General features: G+C 34.1%; 1 protein-coding gene across 6 annotated transcripts in view; it reads right to left on the minus strand.

The window, feature by feature from the left end:
• The window catches only part of TENT2 (terminal nucleotidyltransferase 2), a 68,372-nt gene that overhangs the window by 2,597 nt on the left and 41,859 nt on the right, over positions 1 to 23,916 (minus strand). For all 6 annotated transcript variants that reach the window (XM_081826676.1, XM_081826675.1, XM_081826674.1 and 3 more), the window contains 4 exons: positions 21,344 to 21,387; positions 13,552 to 13,688; positions 5,895 to 5,986; positions 477 to 556 (listed from right to left, as the gene is read on the minus strand). In XM_081826676.1, the coding sequence (XP_081682802.1) occupies positions 477 to 556; positions 5,895 to 5,986; positions 13,552 to 13,688; positions 21,344 to 21,387 (353 nt within the window). The remainder of the gene's footprint in view (positions 1 to 476; positions 557 to 5,894; positions 5,987 to 13,551; positions 13,689 to 21,343; positions 21,388 to 23,916) is intronic.

Here is a 23,916-nt window from a genome sequence, read left to right on the forward strand (position 1 = left end):
TGAAGTTTATATATACAAAATGTGTGGGTATACAAACATACACATTGATTTTCTTTTAATTTCTCAAAATATAAGCAAAGATAAAAAGGTACTCAGGTTCACTGTTACAGTGGGGTATGCAGAAGAAAAATCATGGAACAAACATCAGCCCTCTTCTAAAGCTACACTAAGTTCCTTGAAATTTTAAGGAGAGAAATGAGTCCATTAGGTTTTACTCACTCATTCTGAGAGCTTAACTGGCTCACTAAGGAAATGCTTACTTCCATCAGAGTGAAAGCCATGTGAACAAAAACAGTCAGATTTCTCTGAAGGAAAAGTGTATCTATCAATCAAGTAATAAATTTCCTACTGTGCCACTTTAATGACTTCATAACACAGGAAACAGGGCTATTATGTTCTATTATAAATATATTTTTCCATTTTCAAAGCATACTATTACACTAATGTTTCTAGAGTTAATCTGATGCATTATTTACCTTTAAAAATTGATCCTTGATCATGTCAAATTTCTGCTTTTCATGCACAGCTCTGGCTGTATTTGTTCCATCAAAAGGTTCTGCAATGTTAAATGTACATATAAACAAGAAATTATTAAAATTAGAACTTCAGTTTCTATATTAGGTTTAACTATATGAAACTGCCAATATTTGACAGTTTTTAACCTACAAAATAGCAACTGCATATTGTGAAGCCTAATCTCTTATCAGATATATGCATCTAAAAATAGTTTTAGGGGCGCCTGGGTGGCTCAGTTGGTTAAGCGTCTGCCTTCGGCTCAGGTCATGATCCCAGGGTCCTGGGATCGAGCCCCACATCAGGCTCTCTGCTCAGCGGGAAGCCTGCTTCTCCCTTACCCACTCCCCCTGCTTGTTTCTGCTCTCGCTAACTCTGTCAAATAAATAAATAAAATCTTTAAAAAAATAAAAATAAAAATAGTTTTATTATGAACTGTGTTCTAATAAGGTAGATACAATTCAAGAGAGAGGATAACTAAAACAAAGTCATCAGCATAGGTATATTAATTCTAAATCACAAAAGTGAGTAAGAATTCTGAAGAATCACAGAGCGTCAAGGACCTATCCCTACCCTAAGGGAAATAAGTTAAATAACAATTATCAGAAAGAATAAAACACTATACACAAAAAAGGTGGTCAATGTCAAATACCACAGAAAGGTAATTTTAAATTTAATTTTAATTTAAAAGACCACGATCTGTCCAGCAGGAGAACGGTCACTACCTTTCAAAGTAGAGGTTTAATACTCAGGAGGATAGAAAACAGTGCAGAGTTATGGTGTGAGTAGGTGGTTTAGAAAAAGATACAGTGAGTACAGTAACTTGTAGGAGAAATTTGGCAGTGAAAGGAGAGAAACAGGATAGCAAGTACAGAAGACAGAAAGAAAACAAAGGAAAAGTTTTTATGTGTGTTGTGTCTCCAACATTACCTTCCACATCTTCACCCCCACCCACTAACCCTTCATCCACAAGGTAAGAGACAAGAGTCCATATACAGACATAAGGAAACTATCTATATGAGAAGGAAGGAACCTGAGGATGCTAGTGAGCACAGGAAGATAACTAAAGGCATTAAAATGAGATGAGATAGCTGAAATAATGCCAAGAGTAGGTAAAAATGACTAGAGTTTAAGAATTTTGGCACTGGGGGTGCTTGGGTGGCTCTGTCAGTTAAGCATCTGATTCCTGATCTCAGCTCAGGTCTTGATCTCAGGGTCGTGAGTTCAAGCCCTATGCTGGGCTCCACATTGGGTGTAGAGCCTACTTAAATAAAAAAGAATTTTGGCACTGTAAAAGAGGAAAAAAAAGTACTTACAAGAGCCACTAAAATCAAGAGTATTTTTCAAGGATGAGAAGACCTATGTATGCTCTAAAGCTGAAAGAGAATGTGACTAGAGGGAAAGAAAACGAAGTCGCTAAAAGGAAAAAATGCAATTTGAGGGGAAAGACCTGGAAAAAGCATGGAAGAATAGGAAATCTGATGAAGAGGTTAACTCTAGATTTGTCAAATAATCTAATCAGGCCCATAATTTTTAAAAAAAAATCCTCCTTTTGTGTATATATATATTTTTTATTGCTTACTAAGGCCATTTTTAAAAGGAGTTTATTGTCACAGTATAGGATACATTGTTTTACTGCACTTCACTTTACTGTACTTCGCAGATATTGTGGGTTGTTTTTTTTTTTTTATAAATTGAAGGTCTATGGCAACCCTGTGCTAAGCAAGTCTAGCAGTGCCATTTTTCCAACAGCATTTGCTCACTTTGTTGTCTCTATCACATTTTGGTAATTCTCCTAGTATTTCATACTTTTCATCATTATTGTATCTGTTATAGTGATCTGTGATCAGCTGTCTTTGATGCTGTTATTATTATAATTGTTTGTGGGCACCATGACCACACCCACACAGGATGGCAAACTTAAGAAATGCTGTGTGTGTTCTGACTGCTCCACCCAGTGGCCGTTGCCCCATCTCTCTCCCTCTCCTCAGGCCTCCCTATTTTCCCTGAGACACATCAATACTGAAATTGGGCCAGTTAATAACCACACAATGGGGCGCCTGTGTGGCTCAGTTGGTTAAGCGACTGCCTTCGGCTCAGGTCATGATCCTGGAGTCCCGGGATCGAGTCCCGCATCGGGCTCCCTGCTCGTCAGGGAGTCTGCTTCTCCCTCTGACCCTCCCCCCTCTCATGCTGTCTCTGATTCTCTCTCTCGCAAATAAATAAAATCTTTAAAAAAAAAAAAAACACACGATGGTCTTGAAGTATCCAAGTGAAGTGAAAGGAAGAGTTACGTATCTTTCACTTTAAATCAGAAGCTAGAAATGATTAAGCTTGGTGAAGAAGACATGTTGAACATCAAGACAGGTCAAAGCTAGGCTTCTTGGGTAAGTTAGCTAAGTTGTGCATGCAAAGGAAAAGTTCCTTACGGAAATGAAAAGATGAAAAGAGCTACTCCAGTGAATACAGGAATATGAAAGTGAAACAGTCTTACTGCTGATATGGAGATAGTTTCAGTGGTCTGGATAGAAGACCAAGTAGCTACAATATTCCCTTAAGCCAAAACCTAGTTTAAAGCAAGGTCCTAACTCTCTCCAATTCTATGAAGGCTGAGAGAGGTGAGGAAGCTACAGAAGAGAAGTCTGAAGCTAGCAGAGTTTGGTTTATGAGGCTTAAGGAGAGAAGCCATCTCCATAATGTAAGTGTAAGGTGAAGCAGCAAGTGCTGATGTAGAAGCTGCAGAAATTTATTCAGAAGATCTAGCTAAGATAATTCCCGAAGGTGGCTACATTAAACAACAGATTTTCCATGTAAATGAAACAGCCTTATATTTGAAGAAGATGCCATCTAGGATTTTCATAACTAGAGAGAAGTCAATGCCTGGCTTCAAAGTTTCAAAGGACAAGATGATGCTCTTATTAGGGGCTAATGCAGCTGATGACTTTAAGTTGAAGTCAGTGTTCATTTACCATTCTGAAAATCCTAGGGCCATTAAGAATTATGCTATTTATGCTCTATCTACTATGCTTGTGCTCTATAAATGGAACAACAAAGCCTGGACGACAGCACATCTGTTTACAACATATTATTTTAAGACCTACAATTCAGAAAAAAAAATTCCTTTCAAAATATGACTGCTCCTTGACAATGTACTTGGTCACCCAAGAGCTCTGATGGAGATGTACAATGAGATTGCTGTTTTCATGCCTGCTAACACAATATCCATTCTGCAGCCCATCAATCAAGGAGTAACTTTCAAGTCTCATTACTTAAGAAATATATTTTGTAAGGTTATAATTGGCCATAGATAGTGCTTTCTCTATGGATCTGGGCAAAAGCCACTGAAAACCTTCTAGAAAGAATGCACCATTCGAGATGCCATTAAGGACATTTGTGATTCATGGGAAGAGGTCAAAATATCAGCATTAACAGGAGTTGGAAGAAGCTGATTCCAATCCTAATGGATGACTTTGAGGGATTCAAGACTTCAGTGAAGGAAGTAACTGCAGATGTGGTGGAAATAGCAAGAGAACTAGAATTAGAAGTGGAGCTTGGAGATGTGGCTGAATTGCTACCATCTCATGATAAAACTTGAGTGGATAGGACCTGCTCCTCAGAATCTACTCCTGGTGACAATACTGAAAAAACAACAAAGGATTCAAAGGATTAAGAATATTACATAAACTTAGTTGATAAAGCAGAGGCAGGGTTTGAGAGGATTGACTCCAATTTTGAAAGAAGTTCTACTATGGGTAAAATGCTCTCACATGCTACAGAGAAATCATTTGTGAAAGGAAGAGTCAATTGATGCAGCAAACTTCACTGTTGTTTCATTTTCATTTTAAGAATCCATAGCCACCTCAACCTTCAGCAACCATCACCCTGATCAGACAGCAGCCATCAACACTGAGGCAAGACCCTCCATCAGCCAAAAGATTACGACTTGTTGAAAACTGAGATGATGGGTAGAATTTTTGGCAACAGTCTTCTTAAATTAGGATATGTACATTATTCTTTTAGACATAATGCTATTGTGTACTTAACAGACTACAACATAGGGTAAACATAACTTTTATATGCACTGGGAAACCAAAAAAATTCATGACTCACTTTATTGTGATACTTGCTTTATTACGGTGGTCTGGAACTGAACTCACAATATATCCAAGGTATGCCTGTGTTTTTTAACAGCGTAATGCCATATGCCAAGCTATTGGATCACATCACACACAGCACTTTACAAGTATTTAATATTCAAAAGAACACAAGTAACTAAAATAATATACACCCACTGTGTAACAAACCAACCACCAAAGCAGGAAATTTAATTTCATATTCATAAACTCTTAAGATGTTGCATGTAATCCAAGATTAAAACATTCTAAATGTGATGTTTTCCTACAAATGCTGAACTTAACGCTTTATTCTTTTTTACCTCAAGGTTTACAAGTCTTCAATTTAGCATCAGTGAGAATAATTTTGCTTCTTGAAGTCAATTTCCCACCAACTCAAAGAAGTATTCAACTATATGTAAATTAATTTTAGAGAATTATCTTCAGGGCATTTAATTTTTAAAGTAAAATAAATTTCTATTCATAAAAATCTAGCTTGCATTAAATATCAATGTTTTAATTTTAAAAGAACTCATTTTATCTTAATGTAAGAATCATCACATGAAGGTAGTATTTTCTTCTACCTTCAAGTCATGAAATTAAGCTTCAGTCAACTACAAGCAGGAGGGATGCATAAAGACTGCTCAAATATTATAAACTAGAAGATTAAATGCCTAAATTCATATTTATCATTTTTACAGCTAAAGAATTTACTTTTAAAAATTAAATGAAAATACTCGGCCATAAAAAAGAATGAAATCTTGCCATTTGCAACAATGTGGATGGAACTAGAGAGTATTATGCTAAGTGGAGTTAATGAGGGAGAGACAAATACCATATGATTTTATTTATATGTCGAATTTAAGAAACAAAACAAACCAACACAGAGGGGGAACAAAAGAGAGAGGCCAACCAAGAAACAGACTGCTAACTACAGAGAACAAACTGATGGTTACCAGAGGGGAGGTGGGTGGAGGGATGGGTGAAATAGGTGATGGGGATTAAGGAGGGCACTTGTGATGAGCATCAGGTGTTGTATGGAAGTGTTGAAGCACTAACTTCTACACACCTGAAACTAATATTAAACTATAACTGGAATTTAAGCAAAAAGTTGGAAGAAAAAAAAAGAAAATTTTATAACTAAAAGACTTTTAAGTCAGAACATAAATGTATTACTTTTAACTGAAATACAAACTGGAATTATTCAAGTAATTCTCTCAGTACCATGGTGATAACCAGATGGTAAATAAGTAGTTGTGGAAAATCTACCTTCTACACAGATGTATTTATTTCTCCATTCAATACCATCAGGCCTGGGAATGGCTTTGGCTTCACGAACTGAAATCATTTGACTGTTCCAGCTACAAGAAGAAAAACATAACTGTTAACTATATTCTTAATTTTCCCTTTTATTGTATTTATTATATAATACTAAGTCCCACTCTAATTTTCTCACAAAATACTGAAACTTGCCTTGACCCTCAGCACCATAATCCCTTTTTCCCCTTCTCCTTTTTTCTCCACAGCACTTATATTCTAACAATTTGCTTATTTAGTATGTTACTGTTTACTGCATATCTCGCCGAAGCAGAATGAAAGCTCCAAGATGCTGATTTATGTATTTTTTCACTGTTCAAATAGCTGCTTAGTATAAAGGAGGCCTTCAATACATATTTATTGAATAAATGAAGTAATATGAAAAATAAAGCATAAGTAAGCAAAAAATGTAAAAATTGTTACATTTCTGTTACAATTCGCTGTTAGCACCTTAGTAAGGATTTTTTATTTGTTAAGAGAGATGCAATCTTGTGTTGTTTTCTGGTATCATTAAATAATTTTTGTTTACTGCGCCACTTGTATGATTTGGGAGAAAATTTTACAATTATCCAAGAGAAGCCAGTAGATGCTGTTTTAGGAAAAATTAATACTCTATGAAAACATACTGTTATTGCTATATATCAGATGTAGCTCTTAACAGTAAAGTTATATTCAAGTAAAACAATTTTTTATCAGCATGTCTGAAAGTAATTGTTCAGTCTTTAGTATGTACTAACCTTATATTTTGTTTTTTAAAAATTTCTTTACAATTATAATAGTTCTGCACAAGTACAATTTTCTTTTTCTCAAGGAACACTGTAAAACGTATGACCATTCAGTTTGTATGTAAGAGACAAATGAGTTTGGAAAATAGTTAATATCTCTATTTTCAGCCATATTTAGCTTTGTCCATCATTTCAGTAAGAATAAAAAGACCAAGGTTTGGGACCTTCCAACTCCAACACTTATCTTACCCTTCCTCTACTTATCAGATGAAAAAGAATCCCTAGGAATATAATTGAGGGTCCAATACGGCATTTGTTTCTGGAAAACTGATTAATCTCTATGTAAAATATGCAAAAAAAACATTGCATCTTGTGAAGTTTGATAACTGAAAAGGATCCTCAAAGTATGATTTTCTATTTTTTCTTATGAGGAGTACAATTTAGAAATACTTTGCAAAGACAGCTTTAAGTTCTTTAAGAATACATATCAGAATTTATGCTTTTTAAAAACTAAGTGGGTTATCAATGAGAAACAGTATTAATTACAGTAACATGTTTTAGGTATTTCGTGTACAGCAGCTCCATTAGTATAAACTCCAAACGGAAAAGTACACTGCTCTGTTGGCCCAAGTGTGTTTCCAAAATTTTTTTAAAATAACAATGTAGAGGTGCCTGGCTGGTTCAGTCAATAGGTAGAACATGCAACTCCTGACGTTGGGGTTGTGCGTTCAGGCCCCGCAATGGATACAGAGATGACTTAAATAAATTAATAAATAACTAATAACAATAAAATAAAACAACAATGTCAAGGGGAGAGTTATATAACCACATGCCTGAACCAAACATGATCACGGTTGAATTATACTATGTGCTTTACTTTATACCACTTAAGATATATTTCACTAATAAAATGAACTTTTTTCTTGAGACTACTTGTTTCTCACTGAACTTACAGGACAGTTGAATCTGCAATAAAATTAAAATTGGAAACATTATGTTAAAAAGGGATAAAGCGATTTTTTTCAGACAAGTTTAGAATCTTGAAATACTGTATCCTGCTGCTAAATTACAATTTTTACTTTCTTAAATCAAAGGAACTCTCCTCACCATACTTGTATGAAATCCAATCCAGAATTTATATTACATGCCAATACTTGGTTCTAAACCAGGTGACAGAAACATATGTGACATACCAATATTCACTTTATCATCCCTAAACAGGTATCATTTAAGCTTCAACCTATATTCAACCCAAATAATGCAGTTATTTAAGTGACTGTAACACCTGAAGTACTTCACAGAGGAAAAAAATATTTTAAATCACTATTATTTAGACTGATTCAATCTATTGCATTTTCAAAGCACTTTTAAATATTTCTAAATTACTAAATATATGAAATCATAAAACCTGATATATATAACTTATATGCTATTTTTACTCTTAGAAGTGGATTTAAATGTAAAATTCAAATGGCAATTTAGAAACATTTTCCCTAAATATTTCTTTCTTTAAAACACAGGCCCAAAATTAAGCCTTTTATCATACCATATTTTTCTACCATAATTTGTTTGCCATGTAAAAATCTGTTATTGTCACTCAATAATTGAAATGTAAAATAAGGTATAGTCCATAGAAGAGGAATGTATCAGAAAAGAACAGGAGAGCAGATATATGGTTTAATTTAATCTAAAACAGATTTGATAATATATGACAATCTTCTGAATGTAAAACTCGGTTTGCCAACCCTACATTGGTTAAGATGTTTGCTTCTTTTCTTCAGTAATGATAATGAACTGCTACTGATCTATTCACTCTCTTCTAGCCATTCTTTTTGTGACTAAGTATTTATTTCAAAATACTATGCTTACATTGGAACATTACAAACAAAAATTTAAGTCCAACAAAAAGTCAAAATTATGGGCCTGAACTATGTGGCTATATATATTAAGCAAGAGTAGTCAAATTAAGTGAACAAATATATACGGTTTTGTTTTATTATTAAGGGCTGGGAAGAAAACAAAAAGAAAATGTCAGGGATTTCAAACCTCGTAAGCAAACAGAAAATTCTGCTCTAATCCCAGAGTTTTGTTTTGTTCTTCTGCCTGACCCTTTCTTCTACCTGACCCCTTAAATGCTGGTGTCCATCAGGGCCTTGCCTCTTTCAATCCTCTTCTAATGCTACAGTACCCCTCCCAAGCTTTAACAGTCTGATGTTTCTTTCCCAAATCCTTTTCTCCAGCTTTGACCTTGCTACTAAGCTCTAGGACAATTATTGCAACTAACAACTGGAAACTGCCGGGGCACCTGGGTGGCTCAGTCGTTAAGCGTCTGCCTTCAGTTCAGGTCATGATCCCAGGGTCCTGGGATCGAGCCCCGCATCGGGCTCCCGGCTCCACAGGAAGCCTGCTTCTCCCTTACCCACTCCCCCTTGCTTGTGTTCCCTCTCTCGCTGTGTCTCTCTCTGTCAAATAAATAAATAAAATCTTTAAAAAAAAAAAAAAAAAACAACAACTGGAAACTGCCACCTGGATGTCCTACATGCATCCATCCCCGTGTCCACATTTTCAAGACTGAATACATTCAGTCCATGGTCAGTTATTAAAAATCACTTGCTTGCATACCATCCCCCCAAACTCTCTTACCCTTCTTGCTGCACTGAACTTAGTTGGTTGAAATACAACCATAATTAAGTCTTTGTCTACTTCAATCCTTTCCCCTGCAGCTCAATGTGGCTGGAGAAAAATACACAACCATGCTGACCTTGAATTCATGATAACTTTAAATTCACTTAAAATTCATGATGACTTAGCTCAAAAGGACCCTAAATGCTACTACCCACCAAACATACTGTATTTCCATAGTTAATTCACTCCTTTACTCTCCTACAGGACAATTCATACTTTCCCTCACTTTCCAAATTTCCTCCCTCACAATCATTCCCAGGTGATGTCCATGCTTCATTTCACTAAAAAAACTAAAGCAACCAGAAGATATTTTCCACTAGCTCCCACATCAATTCAACTGGCATTCCTTTGAATCCATATACTCTTTTACTTATTATTATTAACGCATCATCTGTGCTCCTATCCCACTTGTGCTCTAGATTCCAACCCTTCCTGATTCAAAAAAGCATACTATTCAACAATTTACTATATCTTTTCCTGGTATCATCAATTTTGCCATCAAGATAGGTTATTTTTCCTTTCTAAAAACAAAAACTCGGGGCACCTGGGTGGCTCAGTCGTTAAGCATCTGCCTTCGGCTCAGGTCATGATCCCAGGGTCCTGGGATCAAGCCCCACATCGGGCTCCCTGCTCAGTGGGAAGCCTGCTTCTCCCCCTCCCACTCTCCCTGCTTGTGTTCCCTCTCTCGCTGTCTCTCTGTCAGATAAATAAAATCTTTTAAAAAATAAATAAATAAATAAAAAGAAAAATAAAAACTCAATCCCACTTAACTCTCCAATTTCTACTCCATTTTTTCTGCTCCCCTTTATAAGTATATACACTCTACATATTACTAGTGTCTAAACACTATCCTATCTGTATTTAATTCGTCCTGTTCCCTCTTGAGCCCACACCAATGATGCTTTTTATCCCTATTTTTCCATAGAAACTGCTCCTAATAAAGGTCCAGTGGCCTCCATGTGGACCAATATTTCAATGGTCAGCTTTTAGTTCTCATCTTGTACTCGATCCATCAAAAAATGTGACACAAATAATCACTCCTTCCCCCTCGAGACATTTTTTCTCTTTGGATTCCAAGACAACACATTCTATTGGCTTTCCTTCTATCTCAATGATAGACTATAAATTAGTTCCTTCTTATCCCTAACCTCATGTATATACTATACAATTTATTTGTTTACTGTCTATCTCTCCGTACTACAATACATACTACAATGTAAGCTCCATGAAGACAAAGACTTTTGCCTGTTTTGTTAATTGTCATATCCCCGGTGCATAGAAAAATAGCTTGATATATAGTAGGCACTCAATGATTTATTGATTAAATGAGAGGGAAAAAATCAGTAAGAAAGGAGATAGTCAAAAAAATTGGGCCTTTGTAATTTCCTACTTAAAAAATGTATTTAAGGGGCGCCTGGGTGGCTCAGTCCATTAAGCGGCTGCCTTCGGCTCAGGTCATGATCCCAGCATCCTGGGATCAAGCCCACATCGGGCTCCCTGCTCCGCGGGAAGCCTGCTTCTCCCTCTCCCACTCCCCCTACTGTGTTCCCTCTCTCGCTGTCTCTCTCTCTGTTCGAATAAATAAATAAAATCTTTTTTAAAAATGTATTTAAGTATGTAGGCATACATTTTTAACACCAGAGATAAGACTAGCAGTAATGGCATGTGATTAGGCATCCAGGGAATAAAAGGATTACAAAATAGGTAACTTTTTAAGGCTCCTAGAATCTCTAGTACCTAGGTGTAAGAAATTTAAAACTTTTGTTTTGTTTTGTTAAAATACAAAATGATTACATTCAGACTTTATTTTTTTCTAGTTTCTCTGAGCAACCTGATCCTTTTTTTATTCATCAGTTCCCTGCTCCCAGGTACAGTTCTAGAAGCATGGCTTCATTTTAAAAATTTTCAGCAGGAAGGTTTAGAAGCTGTGAGTGAAGTAGGTAAGAAAATCTTAGTAATTTTTAAATGGCCATACAAAATTTCTGCAACATTTATACCATATACTCAAGCATCCCTTAACAGACACTTAATTCTGTCTTTAAGTAAAGAGAATCTTTTAAATGAATGTCTCAAAGTTCAGAAGAAATCCTTACAAACATTTCTAACAGCTGCCAGAATTCCTTCGCACAGCACCTAGTTGTTAACTGCCATGACTACATTCTTGGCAGTGCTCCCTACAGTCAAATTTCTGAAAATATCTGATATGAAACAATAATACACTTGACAAATGCACTGTATGACGAAAGAAAAGGTGACAATGCCTCCAAAATCATGTATCATAGTGATAACAAATGCATCCAAAAGTTCAAAACCTCTTTTGAAGTCTCAGCATCCTAGCCAGTATCATTTGGCACAACCAGCCAGTTTCTGTTAATACTAAACTAATACACAAGCCTGTTCATCTACCTTTTTGTTTCAGTCCAACAAAGCAGTTGGCTTTCAAGGCACTGGTATCTAGATGCTCTAATCCTAAACTATACATGGTAGAAATATACCTTTTTTCTATGAATCCTTTTCCCTCTCTGCAAACTTCACTAATTCACAATAGAAAAGACAATGCCAATATATTCTAACAATTAAGAATGTGGTTCTGGAGTCAGACCTGAGACTGAATCCCAGTTCTCTCACTATCTAGCTGTACTGCCATGGACAAGTTTCAAGTATACAAATTCCCTAGGCCTCATAAGGTGTTACTATGAGGATTAAACAATACACAAGAATCACTCAGCATACTGTAGGACACTAAGTAAATACGAAACATCAGCTTTTGCTACCGCAGCATCTTACAAATCTTGACTCTAGAATAACCTTTGTAGTCTCTTATGTCCAGTGTCTTATAGTCTTAAATCTTTTCTCATCTTATAAATGAAGGCCCCTTCCTTTTTTTCCTTGTTGCCTGGACTTAAACTCTGGTCCTAGTCATCTTTAATGATGATTATTATAACTTCATTCTTATTGAACTACTTTCCACCAGCACTTTTCCTACGTTTTTTCTTAATCTGATTCAGTAATTTTTAAGTCCTCTTTAAGGATCTTTGCAACATGTCTATAATCTTACCCTCTGTTCAAAATTATTTATTTATAGCAAGAATTTTTCAAGTACCCACTGTCTGGCACTGGGCTAGGTAATGGAGACTAAACTGTAAACAAAACAGACACAGTCTGATGAAAGCTTTGCGCTGAGGAATTTAAGTAACATTACTTCTTTCATGCCCTATGTTTCAAATCATCTGAGTCAAGTTTCTTTAGAGCTACTGCATCATAGCAAATAAGGCAATACCAACACTGCAGTAAAGTACCATAGTTAAGAGTATTAATTTTGCAGTCAAAACTATCAGAAATACTCCCCCTGACTAGCTGTGCGATCTTATGGCAAGTTTCTTCACCTCTCTCTATATACGCTTCACTGGTAAAATAGGCATGATATAAATATTGTAACATATGGCTAGTATGTAAATGAGAAGATACATATAATCTGTTGGGAACAGTTTTTCCCAGCTCGTAATAACAATTTATAATGAATGCTATCATTATTCCCCTCTCCAAATCTTTTCAAAATGGTACCCTGTGGTAACCATGCCCTCCTCCTCTAACTTTGTAAAACTCCTAAGTCCTTTCTCTTTCCCCCCTTCAAACCTTTCTAAATTGATCAGAAGAGCTGCAATTCCTAACCCCACTCTATCTGGACTTCTAGAACTCCCTTAGGAACATTCAGTTAAGTCCAGTCTAATTATACACTTCAGCGTTCCATGTTTACATACCACCCTCAGAAGAAAGGGGAAAAAACAGGAGAGTGTTCCTTGATTTTTATATACTAACTATTCAGATATCAAGGAGATCTTTTCCCATGTTTGTCTTAGCTGTGCTTTTTACTATAAATCTTAACTTCCTAAAAACAGAGGTTTCAAACTATACAGCACCTATACATGGCCAACACAAACATTTATTCAGCCCTACTATGAAAAGGGGGAGCTAAACAAACGTAAGACAGGATGGCTACTGCAGTCAACTAAAACTGGGCTTACTGAACTATCATTTTTCATTAGATAGGAATATAAAATCTATTTAGTTTCTAATAATTAATCACTAGATATTAAATTTTATAAATCACACATTTCTGGACAAGTTTGTAGCTTCTGACCAAAAGCGTAGCATTCACATATGTAAATGAATAAAACACAATCTGATGTTTCACTTACTCAAATTCGGTAGCATAATATTTAAGAAAGCCCAGTAAGAGGTCCCCAAGATTTGATTCATTCTTCGAGAGGTAAGGAGGAACATTACATGGAGCTTGATGTACAAGGTGCAGCTGTACAGCAGGACTAAAAGATTCCTGTCAAAAAGAAAAAGGGGGAAATATAAAGGTCATTTACAACACACACTAAAAACTTTACAAATCCTGACCTAATGCTCTCTGAAGAAGAGACGAGAAATCTTCTTTATGTTGGCAGTTTGGAAATTTGAAGATTTTCTTCCACTCAAGATTTCACCGGTGTTTGCAGTATGCGAGAAAGTACCCAAACCTTGGCTGAGGTGTATCACGCATTTAACCAAGAGGACTACAGTAGCAGAAGATTTTTTAACTCATAAATAAATCCTTACTATAAGTACCAAGATTTCATCAAATAACAGAGATTCCTTTATAAATGTTCCTCCTTCTTAAGTGCCTCTACAAGGAGCAGTTGTACTTTATAAAGGCTGTATCAAGCATAAGGTAAGAGCATTTTCTAACTGCCACTTAAAATTTCTCTTAGAGGCCATAAAAGTAGTATATGAATAGTACTTACACCAATTTTAAGATTTTTAAATTTTTGTTTTATTTTTGTATTTTGTATCTTAATGGGAAGAGAAGACAGACATTCAACATGAATTGAACTTGAAAAGACATAGATGGCAGGGAAAAGAAGAACGATAGGAAACTAAGCAGCAAGCAATATTCAGCAAACGTTTACCACAATATTCATAAGGGAAGGTATCATTTGCTTGTAATCCACGCCCAAACAACACACTCATTAGAAAGAATACTAATGGGTACTTATTCTTTTTGCTAACTATGCCATTCATATCTGATCCTTCCTCTATTAGCAGCAAGTTCTGGCTCTAAAACATACTAAATGAACTACAGAGATTCTCAAGTAATACATATCCAAATGGCAGAAAACATTCTTCTTAAGGTAATTTGCACAGTTGCTCTTAAGACAGGTTTTCTACATTCCCCTTTGCCATTAGACTAATAATAGATTTTTTTTTAAAGCAACTAGTTAATGGATGACAGCTATTCTTAAGGTTCCCAAATACTTAACAAATCAACCTTGGGTTTACAGTTGTCAATTCAATTAGTAACCCAACTTTAAAAACCAGAGGCTCCCCAAATAACTAAACTGTAATGCAGAGAAATTGAGTAGTGCATCTAGTTAAAGGTAATCCTCAGGAAAAATAAAAGAGCAAGAAAATAAAAAATTCCCTCCCGTCCTATTATCTACAATTCTATCCATAATTTTTAACTACCAAGAAGTGATTACCTTTCTTTCAGAGGACAACCACAGTTCATAAAGCTAACACTCCTAAACTTCGGACCTCCCCTTACACTTCTAGCAGATTTAGTGTTCCATTATGAGACTTAAGTAGAAATCTAAATTGTTTCTAAGACTAGGGGGAGTTAGGGAAGAAGTCTCAATTTATAATAAAGAGTGGAAGCAGAAGGAAGAGCAGGCGTACTGCCTCCTACCACCCTTTGTCTTTTACTTGTTCGGTGTGAAACTAAACTTAGGACAGTATTTTAAATGGTAAAATTTCAATATTATTTTCTGGCTAATTAAACAAAAAGGTTAACCTAAGTTCAAATGACAAGGAAAAGAAAAGTGGGTACTATTTAACAGCTTCCACTCTGAAAGCTTCTTACTAATTTTGACTTCTACGACACAGCACAGTAAGCATTCAATTTATTAACTGATGCTAAAATAAAAGAGTCATTTTCTTACCTTAAATCTAAAACTGTTTAAACCTCTTTTAAAATTTTTATTTTGTTCAATAAGTTAAAGAAAAAGATCAGCAGTTGTAAATTAACATTGAAGAGCTGTAAGACCTACTCTACTAAAATGGTGAATGACTTTGAGCCAACAATTTGACCAGTCTCCTCTTAGTGCCACTATTCTTTTTCATGGTCATATACGAAAAGGGCCATGTCATACATACTAGGGGAGAACTGAAGGAGAAATCCAAACTAAAAAAAAAAAAAAAAAAAAGGATCCAAAAGATGCTACAAGTTAACAGAAATTCCATTTAACCATCAGAAATCCCCATTTTTTATAATCATTAACATTACAGAAAGATTCTCTGCTTTAAGAAAAATTTCATCAAACAATTTTCTTTAAAAAGGAAGCTCCCCTACTGCATATGTATTTAAGAATAATATACACTACTTTGGATAGGATATGGGTGGGCAAAACTTAAGCTAACATATTAGAAAACACATAATGACCAATCCAAAAGCCAAAGCAATTACAACCAAAATCCATGGAAAACCAATTTAACTGAGAACAATGTAATATCTATTTCTTAAAGCATTTGAGGTGGGGATTACTGATACTTAATGCTGTTTGTTTTTAACGTGGGGAAGACATCTTTATTACTTTTTAAGGGTATATCTTATATGGGGTCTCTAATAACCAAATTTGTAATAACTTAATTCCTGAAAACATTTTCCAATTGATATTTAAGTGCTAACATTTTTAAAGATACGTATCATCCTTTTCTTCCCTCAATCAATGCAAAGTTAAGAAAAATTTTAATGGGCAACCCCTTGAAAAACAACTGCAAAGTCTCACTTTTTTGCTCACACAACTGCCTACTAAAAATGGCAAAAACATCTTTTGCCAAATTCCATTATTTTCTGATCTGTGCCATAATATCTTACCTTCAAAGTTTGAAATTTGGACAATTAAGCACTTTCTGGAATAAATTAGATTGGCTAAACTTTCACTTGATAACTGTTCTTTAAAACGACACATGCCTTAGGGGCACCTGGGTGGCTCAGTGAGCTGGGCAGCTGACTCTTGATTTTGGCTCAGGTCAGGATCTCAGGGTCCTGAGGTCTGGCTCTGCATTTAGCACGGAGTCTACTTAAGATCCTCTCTCTCCCTCTCCCTTTGCCCCTCCTTCTGCTTGCGTAGGCACACTCTCTCTCTCAATAAATTTATTCCCTATTTTTTTAAAGATTTTATTTTATTTTAGAGACAGGGAGTGGGCAAGCGGGATGAGAGGGAGAGAGGGGGGAGAAGCTGACTCCCTGTGTCGGACTCCACACTCAGCTCAGAGTCTACTTGAGAGTCTCTCTCTCCCCCCTTCATTTGCCCCTCCCCTCTGTGTGCACACACACACAATCTCTCTAAATAAATATTTTTTTTTAAAAAAGATATATGCCTTAAATGAAGGAGGACTGTTTTCTACCTCCAAGCAAACAAATTTAAGTTACGTCCTATTCTAACAATATGAATTGTTAGGCCCTGGATATAAATGTTGAGAAAGGTCTCAAAGAAAAGGATAACTGATATGGAGTACTTAAGCAGACTTCTGAATGAATAGAGAAAGAGCTAAATGATATATTGAAGTTCTACCAAGCTTTCTTAATTGTATGCAGATTACCACTATATGGTGGTAACATGTTAAAGACTGATCATTAAATTCTTTAAATTATATTTGCTTTTAAAGTTTTTGAAAGCTTTTTTGGAAAGCTTTTAAAGTTTTGTAATCAACATAAGTATCATAAAGTAGAAGTACTATAATGAAGTGGTTAAGAGCATGAGCTTGGGAGTCAGATCTAGCTTTGAAACCTATTAGCTATATGAAATTAATCAAGTTACTTAGCTTTCCAAATGTTCAGCTTCTTCATCTATAAGAAAAATAACAGTACTCATGAACTGTAATGAGGATTAAATGATACAATGTATATAAAGCATAGCAGCAATAGTATTACCTACATATTAATTATTTAGTATATGCCAGGCATCATTATTATAACTATACAATTCATACAATAATGCAGTATGGTTACCTCCTGAAATAATGTATTATTTCAAAATTAACTTCCTTATAACTTTTAAAATTTAAATAATATCAATTTTAAGAGAATGTTTATCATTAAAACAGACTTCATCAGAATCTTTAAATTCATCTTTTTCAAAGGTATTCATTTATAGCCTGTTTTACATAACTAAAATCCTTCATCATATTATATGCATTTTAAAAATGAAAAAAGTTGCTATATCTATACATGTATACATATGTATATATGTAAAATTTAATATATTTTCAATATATAACTGCACAGAGGAACTCTACATCCTCAGAATTCCTCATCTCATAACTATAAAGATGGCTTTCTGGAATATGAAGATACCGTTAGGGAAAAAAACAAATATAAGTTGTCTCATAAATCTCCACCTAGCATAAATCTAGGTAAAATATGCTCTCATTAAAATAAAGATCCCTTCATAAGCTTAACCTAAGTTTATATATTTAAACTCTCTCAACTTCATTGCTTTAACTCAATAGTAAATATTCTGCTCTGTATCACTCATGTTGCTTTTTTAAGTCGGTAAGAATTAAGTAGTAATAATAATGCTATATTATTATCATATAGCCCAGTGTGGAACTCTTTGATTATCCAAGTGCCTTTGGTCATTGGTGGCAGCAAGACTTAATGGTTTTTAGCCAGTGGTGCCGCAACCAGATTTTACTGCAATATCTAAAGGGTCAGGTAGTGACTTTGTACCACTATTATTTCAAATTTAAGTATTCTGCCATGGAACCATCCATACCAGGCTGGAACATGACATATGAAATCTTCAATATTAAGGTCTCTTTCTGCTTGGCAGCTTCTTAGGGGAATAATGAGAGTTGCAATTTTGACTCTTGTGTTTTTAGAATTCAAATGGCATAGCTTTCTGAAATGAATTTTTCAAGTTTAATAGTTGTAGGAGTTTTGTGACTTTAATTTCAGTGTTCTTTTTTGTAAAAAAAAAAAAAAAAAAAGATAAATATATGACTTTATGCCAGTTTCCCAGTAAGCCTCATATTCTTTTATTCACTACTCAATGATAATATGTTGCTACAAATACTGTCACATAAGTAAATAAAAGTGAATAATTACTTAAAAAAATAATAATGCTATATTATGATATAGCTTTTGAAGATAAAGAAATGGTTAGAGTCTTTCATTCTTTCCTTTCCTAATTTAGTATCCTAACTGAATTGAAATACCATACCCATTTTTAAAATAAATAATTACCATAAATTTGAGAAAATATGAAAATAACTTTAAAAAGCATAATACATTGAACAAATGTTATTCTATTCCAGTTTTTATCCTATTTTTTAATTCTATTTAACTATATTAGAGAAGCTCAAAATTTAAAAGAAACTTGTTCCCTTGTAAAATAACAAAGGTTTTTTTTTTTGTTACTATAAAGTTTTAAGTCATTCTCAAACTTATTTATACAAGTTGAAATTTTGTCATACATGTTGTTCTTAAAGAAAGGTATATCTATATAGGAACCATCAGATATACACAAAATGTAATAAGCAACAGGAACTATATTAGTGAATAGTACTATCATTTTGACTTTAAAAATGTCAGTTTCTGGATCCATAATTTGTGACTATACAGCTTGAATTAATAATATAACCTTCCGTAAACTAAGACTTAGTTTCTTCAGCTGTGAATCAAGGATAATACTATACAAGTTTATTTGTTTAGGATTAAGGATAATGCATATAATATTTATAGAGTGCTGACATAAAATAGATACTAAGTAAGTGACAGTTATTAGTAGTAAGAAATAAGCTGATCTGTTTGTTCCATTAGATGGACCACTGAGAAAAGTGCTCTACTGATCAATCAGCTTACAGGTTTCATATAAAATTTAAAATCCTGTAGAGTGGATAGTAAGTCCTTACCCACATAAGCATCAACCTCATAGTAAAAATAATGTACTTTAAATATTTATGGGTAATGTAACCACACCTGAAAGCAAATTAAGATATTCTTAAATCTAGCAAGTCTTGCTATTAGTATTTTTTAAGGCTTTGCGCCGGACTACTATTAAATCTATTTCCCTGTTACAGGTATAGAAATAAGATTATTAGTAAAACAGGGGTGGAGAGTATAGGGTGAGAGATGGTATATGTGAAGAGAAGTCAGGACTCTATCATGGGGGAAAACTAGATAATGAGAAACATGAAACAAGTAAAATGAGGCTCCTCAAACTAGAATATACCAGTAAGAACCCGGGTATCCTATAATAAAAGCAATACGTCTGTTCTGTTCTCCAGCACAGTGCATTAAGCTGAGATTTCATTAGTATTTGTATTAGTAAAAAGAGTTCATGCAGCGAGGGTTTTAAGTGAGATTTCTGTAAAAGCATCTGTTCCATACAGAATAATAGACTCTTTAAAGGATAAGTTTAACTAGTAGATACTTTGTATGCTGAAAAATATACATAGTTCCTTCTATACTGAAACCTAGGTCTTAACAAAAAAATTGAGACAAAAAAATGATATAGTAACACCCAGTCATCATCTTCCACCTTTCAGTATAAGCTAAAGAAACAATACTTTATTGCAGGGAGAAAACCATTCAAGGATGAGGCCAAAAGTTCAAGTTACTTTTATTTCTATACCTTCTGATGCTTTCATTTTCATTATGTATATGACAGCATAAATACTGATCCCTAGCAATAACTGAAATTCATTGTAATAGTTCTTCATAATAGCAGAAATTAGTTTTCAAAATAAGGAGGATATGATATCCAAATTCCAAAAGATTCTTACAGATGTCTTTACCAGATGACCCACCACAAACTGGGAAGCCCCCACTACACAGCAAAATTCTATTACAGTGAACCTTTTATTATCCAGCACCTTGCATGTATGCATTACAATAATAACCCATGTTCAAAAACAAGAACATCAGTTCTTCTAAATTATCAAAGATTAAGTTAAATTTAATTTAGATTCCACGTCAAGTAGATTTATATTTTCTATGATACAGAGAAGTATGTCCTTTGAAAATTGATCACTCAAGCTAGATATTACATTTTCCAATTTGACTCTTTAGTAAGTTTAGAAAACAGCTCTCTTTGTAAGTTTATAAAACTAACAGGTCAAAATTATACGGTTTCAGAAGGTTAAACATTCTAAACAGCTTAAACACTATTTCCAAATAAAACCAGGAATAAGGATGACTATGGAGGAAAACAGAAAACAGCAGGACTATTAAACAAGGAAACAACTCTGGAAAAAAGAACACAAAAAAACTGGAAAAGAAACAACAGTATAAAAGACTGTGAATATGTATATTACCTAGGTTTTTCTAAACTCAAACTGAGTACATATCAAACTTTTTCTAGTGAGCACACTTTACTTCTTTAATGTTTCCAATTAACTTCAGGAGTCTTAATATTAAGCACACAAAGAGTGTACTGAGGTTACTTCTTTTGGTGGATTACTTGGTAAAATCAAATGAAAGATAAAATGATTATCCAATTGTTCAACTTCTTAATTTTTTCCCCTGCTTTCAAAGTATACATACATTGGGTTGAAAACTTCTGAGTCACTAACAAAAGAAATGCTATAAAACTGTATTTGAAAATAGCATGAAGAAAACTAGAAAGAGCCTAACTGAGCCTTGACCAATTGAGTATATTTAATTATTATTAGTGATAATCATGAGCATTATGCAAAAAATTCTACCATTTACATAAATGACCAGACTGTCTGCCAATAACCAAATAAAATATCAGTCTTCCAAAAAAGTATACGAAATATTTTTAATGTGCTAGTGGCAAACTCCTCAGCCTATATAGAAAATGTTATCATATACTTAGAAGGTAACTATTACACCTTTTATATTCACATTAATACTGCATATAATAGTTCCACATATACTTGTCATAATATGTATTATAATAATTCATAAGAAACACTTACTGGGTAAATTTTTTGGATGGATGGAAGGATGGGTTCAGGTAGGGCTATAAAAAAAAAAAAGTTTAAAGCTTCCGTGATTCACATAATTCATTTTACAAAGCAATAATTTGTCAGCTACACCCCAGGCATAAGGGTTTCTGCTTAAATTCAACAGTCTCCATATATTTTGTGAATTCTGATCCCTAAAAACTTAAATTCCAAATATATCTAAGTTGATAACTTAAGGTTTGTTAATAAACTATGTATATTTCTATGTAAACCAATGTTCCTTACATGGTTTTAGAAAAATAGGCCATCAATGGACACACATCATTCGGTCCAACATCAGACACACACACAAAATAAGCAAGACAAGGATTGTTCTACAGATATTGAATGAACATTGTTAAGATGGATGTAGCTAACAAAAAGAAAATTTTTAAATACAGTCCAATGATACTGTATCACAAAAGAACAACAGCTGTATCATAATTGTCCCTTTATTTTTAATTTATTCTAATAATAATACCAAAATTTAGATAGTTTCAGGAAATAGATCTATTGGGGAGGAAAAAAAAAAAAAACTCTTCAACTTCACAAATTTTTAAAAAAAAGGCCTCAGCAAAGTTCAGAAATATAAATCAGGATATTTATACCAATTTACTATAAAAAATAAAAATTTCACATAAGGGAATTATTATCTTCATATGTTACTTTCTTTTTAATTGTCATTCTTCATTCTCCAATAACTTTACCGAAATCCAACCTCATTAAATGCATTAACAGTAATTTCACATCATTATGGTATAAAGGGAATAACATGAAAGGCAAAGTGCTTAACATTCACAATTTAAGAAACTGTAAAATAAAATGTCTTGAGTATGGTAAGATACAAATAATGTGTTTTCAAGATTTCTTTAAGATTAAAGACCAAACATAATACTATATTATAAACTATGTTTTTAAGAATTAGAAATACACTGTATATAATTAAGTAAATTCAGTAACCATCATTACCTTTAATTTGCAATTTAGCAAAAACCTTTTTAAATGACTTCTGGAATACATTAATATACATATAATCAACCATTATTACCAACTTACATAATCTCCAACTATGATTATAAATGTATAAATTTCTATTTCATAGTATTTAAATTTCTCTTCTGTATCATGCTTTATCCTCATATTGAAATTGGAATAAAATAAAATTCCATACCCTGGAATGTTCACAGCATATGATTGAGGGGGAAAACTTATTACTTACCGGAACCACTCTTAGGAAGTAAAAATATTTTTTCCCAGAGGCATTCAAATGCTCAAAATTCTAGAAGATCCTACAAATAAACTCAAGCCCCAGTTACTTTAATTCTAAAAGTCTTTAAACGTTTTTTAATAACTTTCTAATAATTTTTGCTATAATACAGAAGTGAAACTAGAAAATCTTACTAGAAATTAGTTTACTTAATTAAAAACCTGAATTCCTTTCTCACTGAATACTCCTAGTAAAGTAAAATTATAATTTAAAAAATAATAAAGAAAAGGTTATAGAGAATTAGAAAAAAATTTTATCTCATTCTAGAATCATATAACTAGAATGCCAGAAGAGAAAAACAAATACTAATCACTGGGTTAGGGTCTTTCAATAGACAAAAAACCTTTAGAACTAAGCAATTTGAGGGGCACCTGGGTGGCTCAGTCAGTTAAGCACCAACTCTTGATTTCAGCTCAGGTCATGATCTCAAGGTCATGGGATCAAGCACCACATGGGGCTCCACGATGAGTGTGGAGCCTGCTTAAGATTCTCTCTCCTGATCCCTCTGCCCCTCCCCCACTCACTCTCTCAGATGCGCCCTCTGTCTCTAAATAAATAATATAAAAAATAAGTAAATAGAACTAAGCAATTTGGAAATGGGGGGGGGGGCAGGGATATCATTCAGTAAATCCCTTGCCTGACAACCTTATAGATTTAAAAACACTAGTCACTTGTGAAAAGAAATAAAAGAAACCTCATTTATAGTGGTGTGAGGAAGCCCTGAAAGGGAATACAGTGTACCTTGCATTCCCTAATAGGAAGAAGTTTACTTAACACACCCCAGCAGGATGAAGAAATAATTTTCTTGCCCAGCAACAGCCCAGCCAATGAGAATTCAGTGAAAACAGCCCCTTCCAGCTTCCTCCCCTTCCTCCATAAAGGCAAGTCCCTGGCCTCCATTCTCTGGATTTGCCAATGGTTGGGTCACCAGTTTGCTTGTACTGAACTGCAATTCCTCTGCTATTCTTGAATAAACTCACTGTGCCAGTAAAAAAAAAATTGGCTCTTTTGTTTTTCAAGGCCAACACATTAAGAGCAACTGGTGTATTGTGGCAGTTATTTATGAACACTATCCTCATAGTAACCTCAAAGCCTTCAGTAGTTTTTCAAATGTTTATTTTACTCAAAGCAACACACATTCAGGAATAATCTGGCTGTAACATCTATTTTTACTTCAAAATTCTGGACTTCAATCTTCTAAATTTCTCTCTCAAAAGCAAAATAAAACAAAACCTAGTACTGCAGTATCTGATCAACTGATAATGCTCTCAGAATAACT

The sequence above is a fragment of the Leptonychotes weddellii genome, chromosome 7 (assembly GCF_054177405.1).
Source record: "Leptonychotes weddellii isolate Sample4059 chromosome 7, ASM5417740v2, whole genome shotgun sequence".
NCBI classification, from domain to species: Eukaryota; Metazoa; Chordata; class Mammalia; order Carnivora; family Phocidae; genus Leptonychotes; species Leptonychotes weddellii.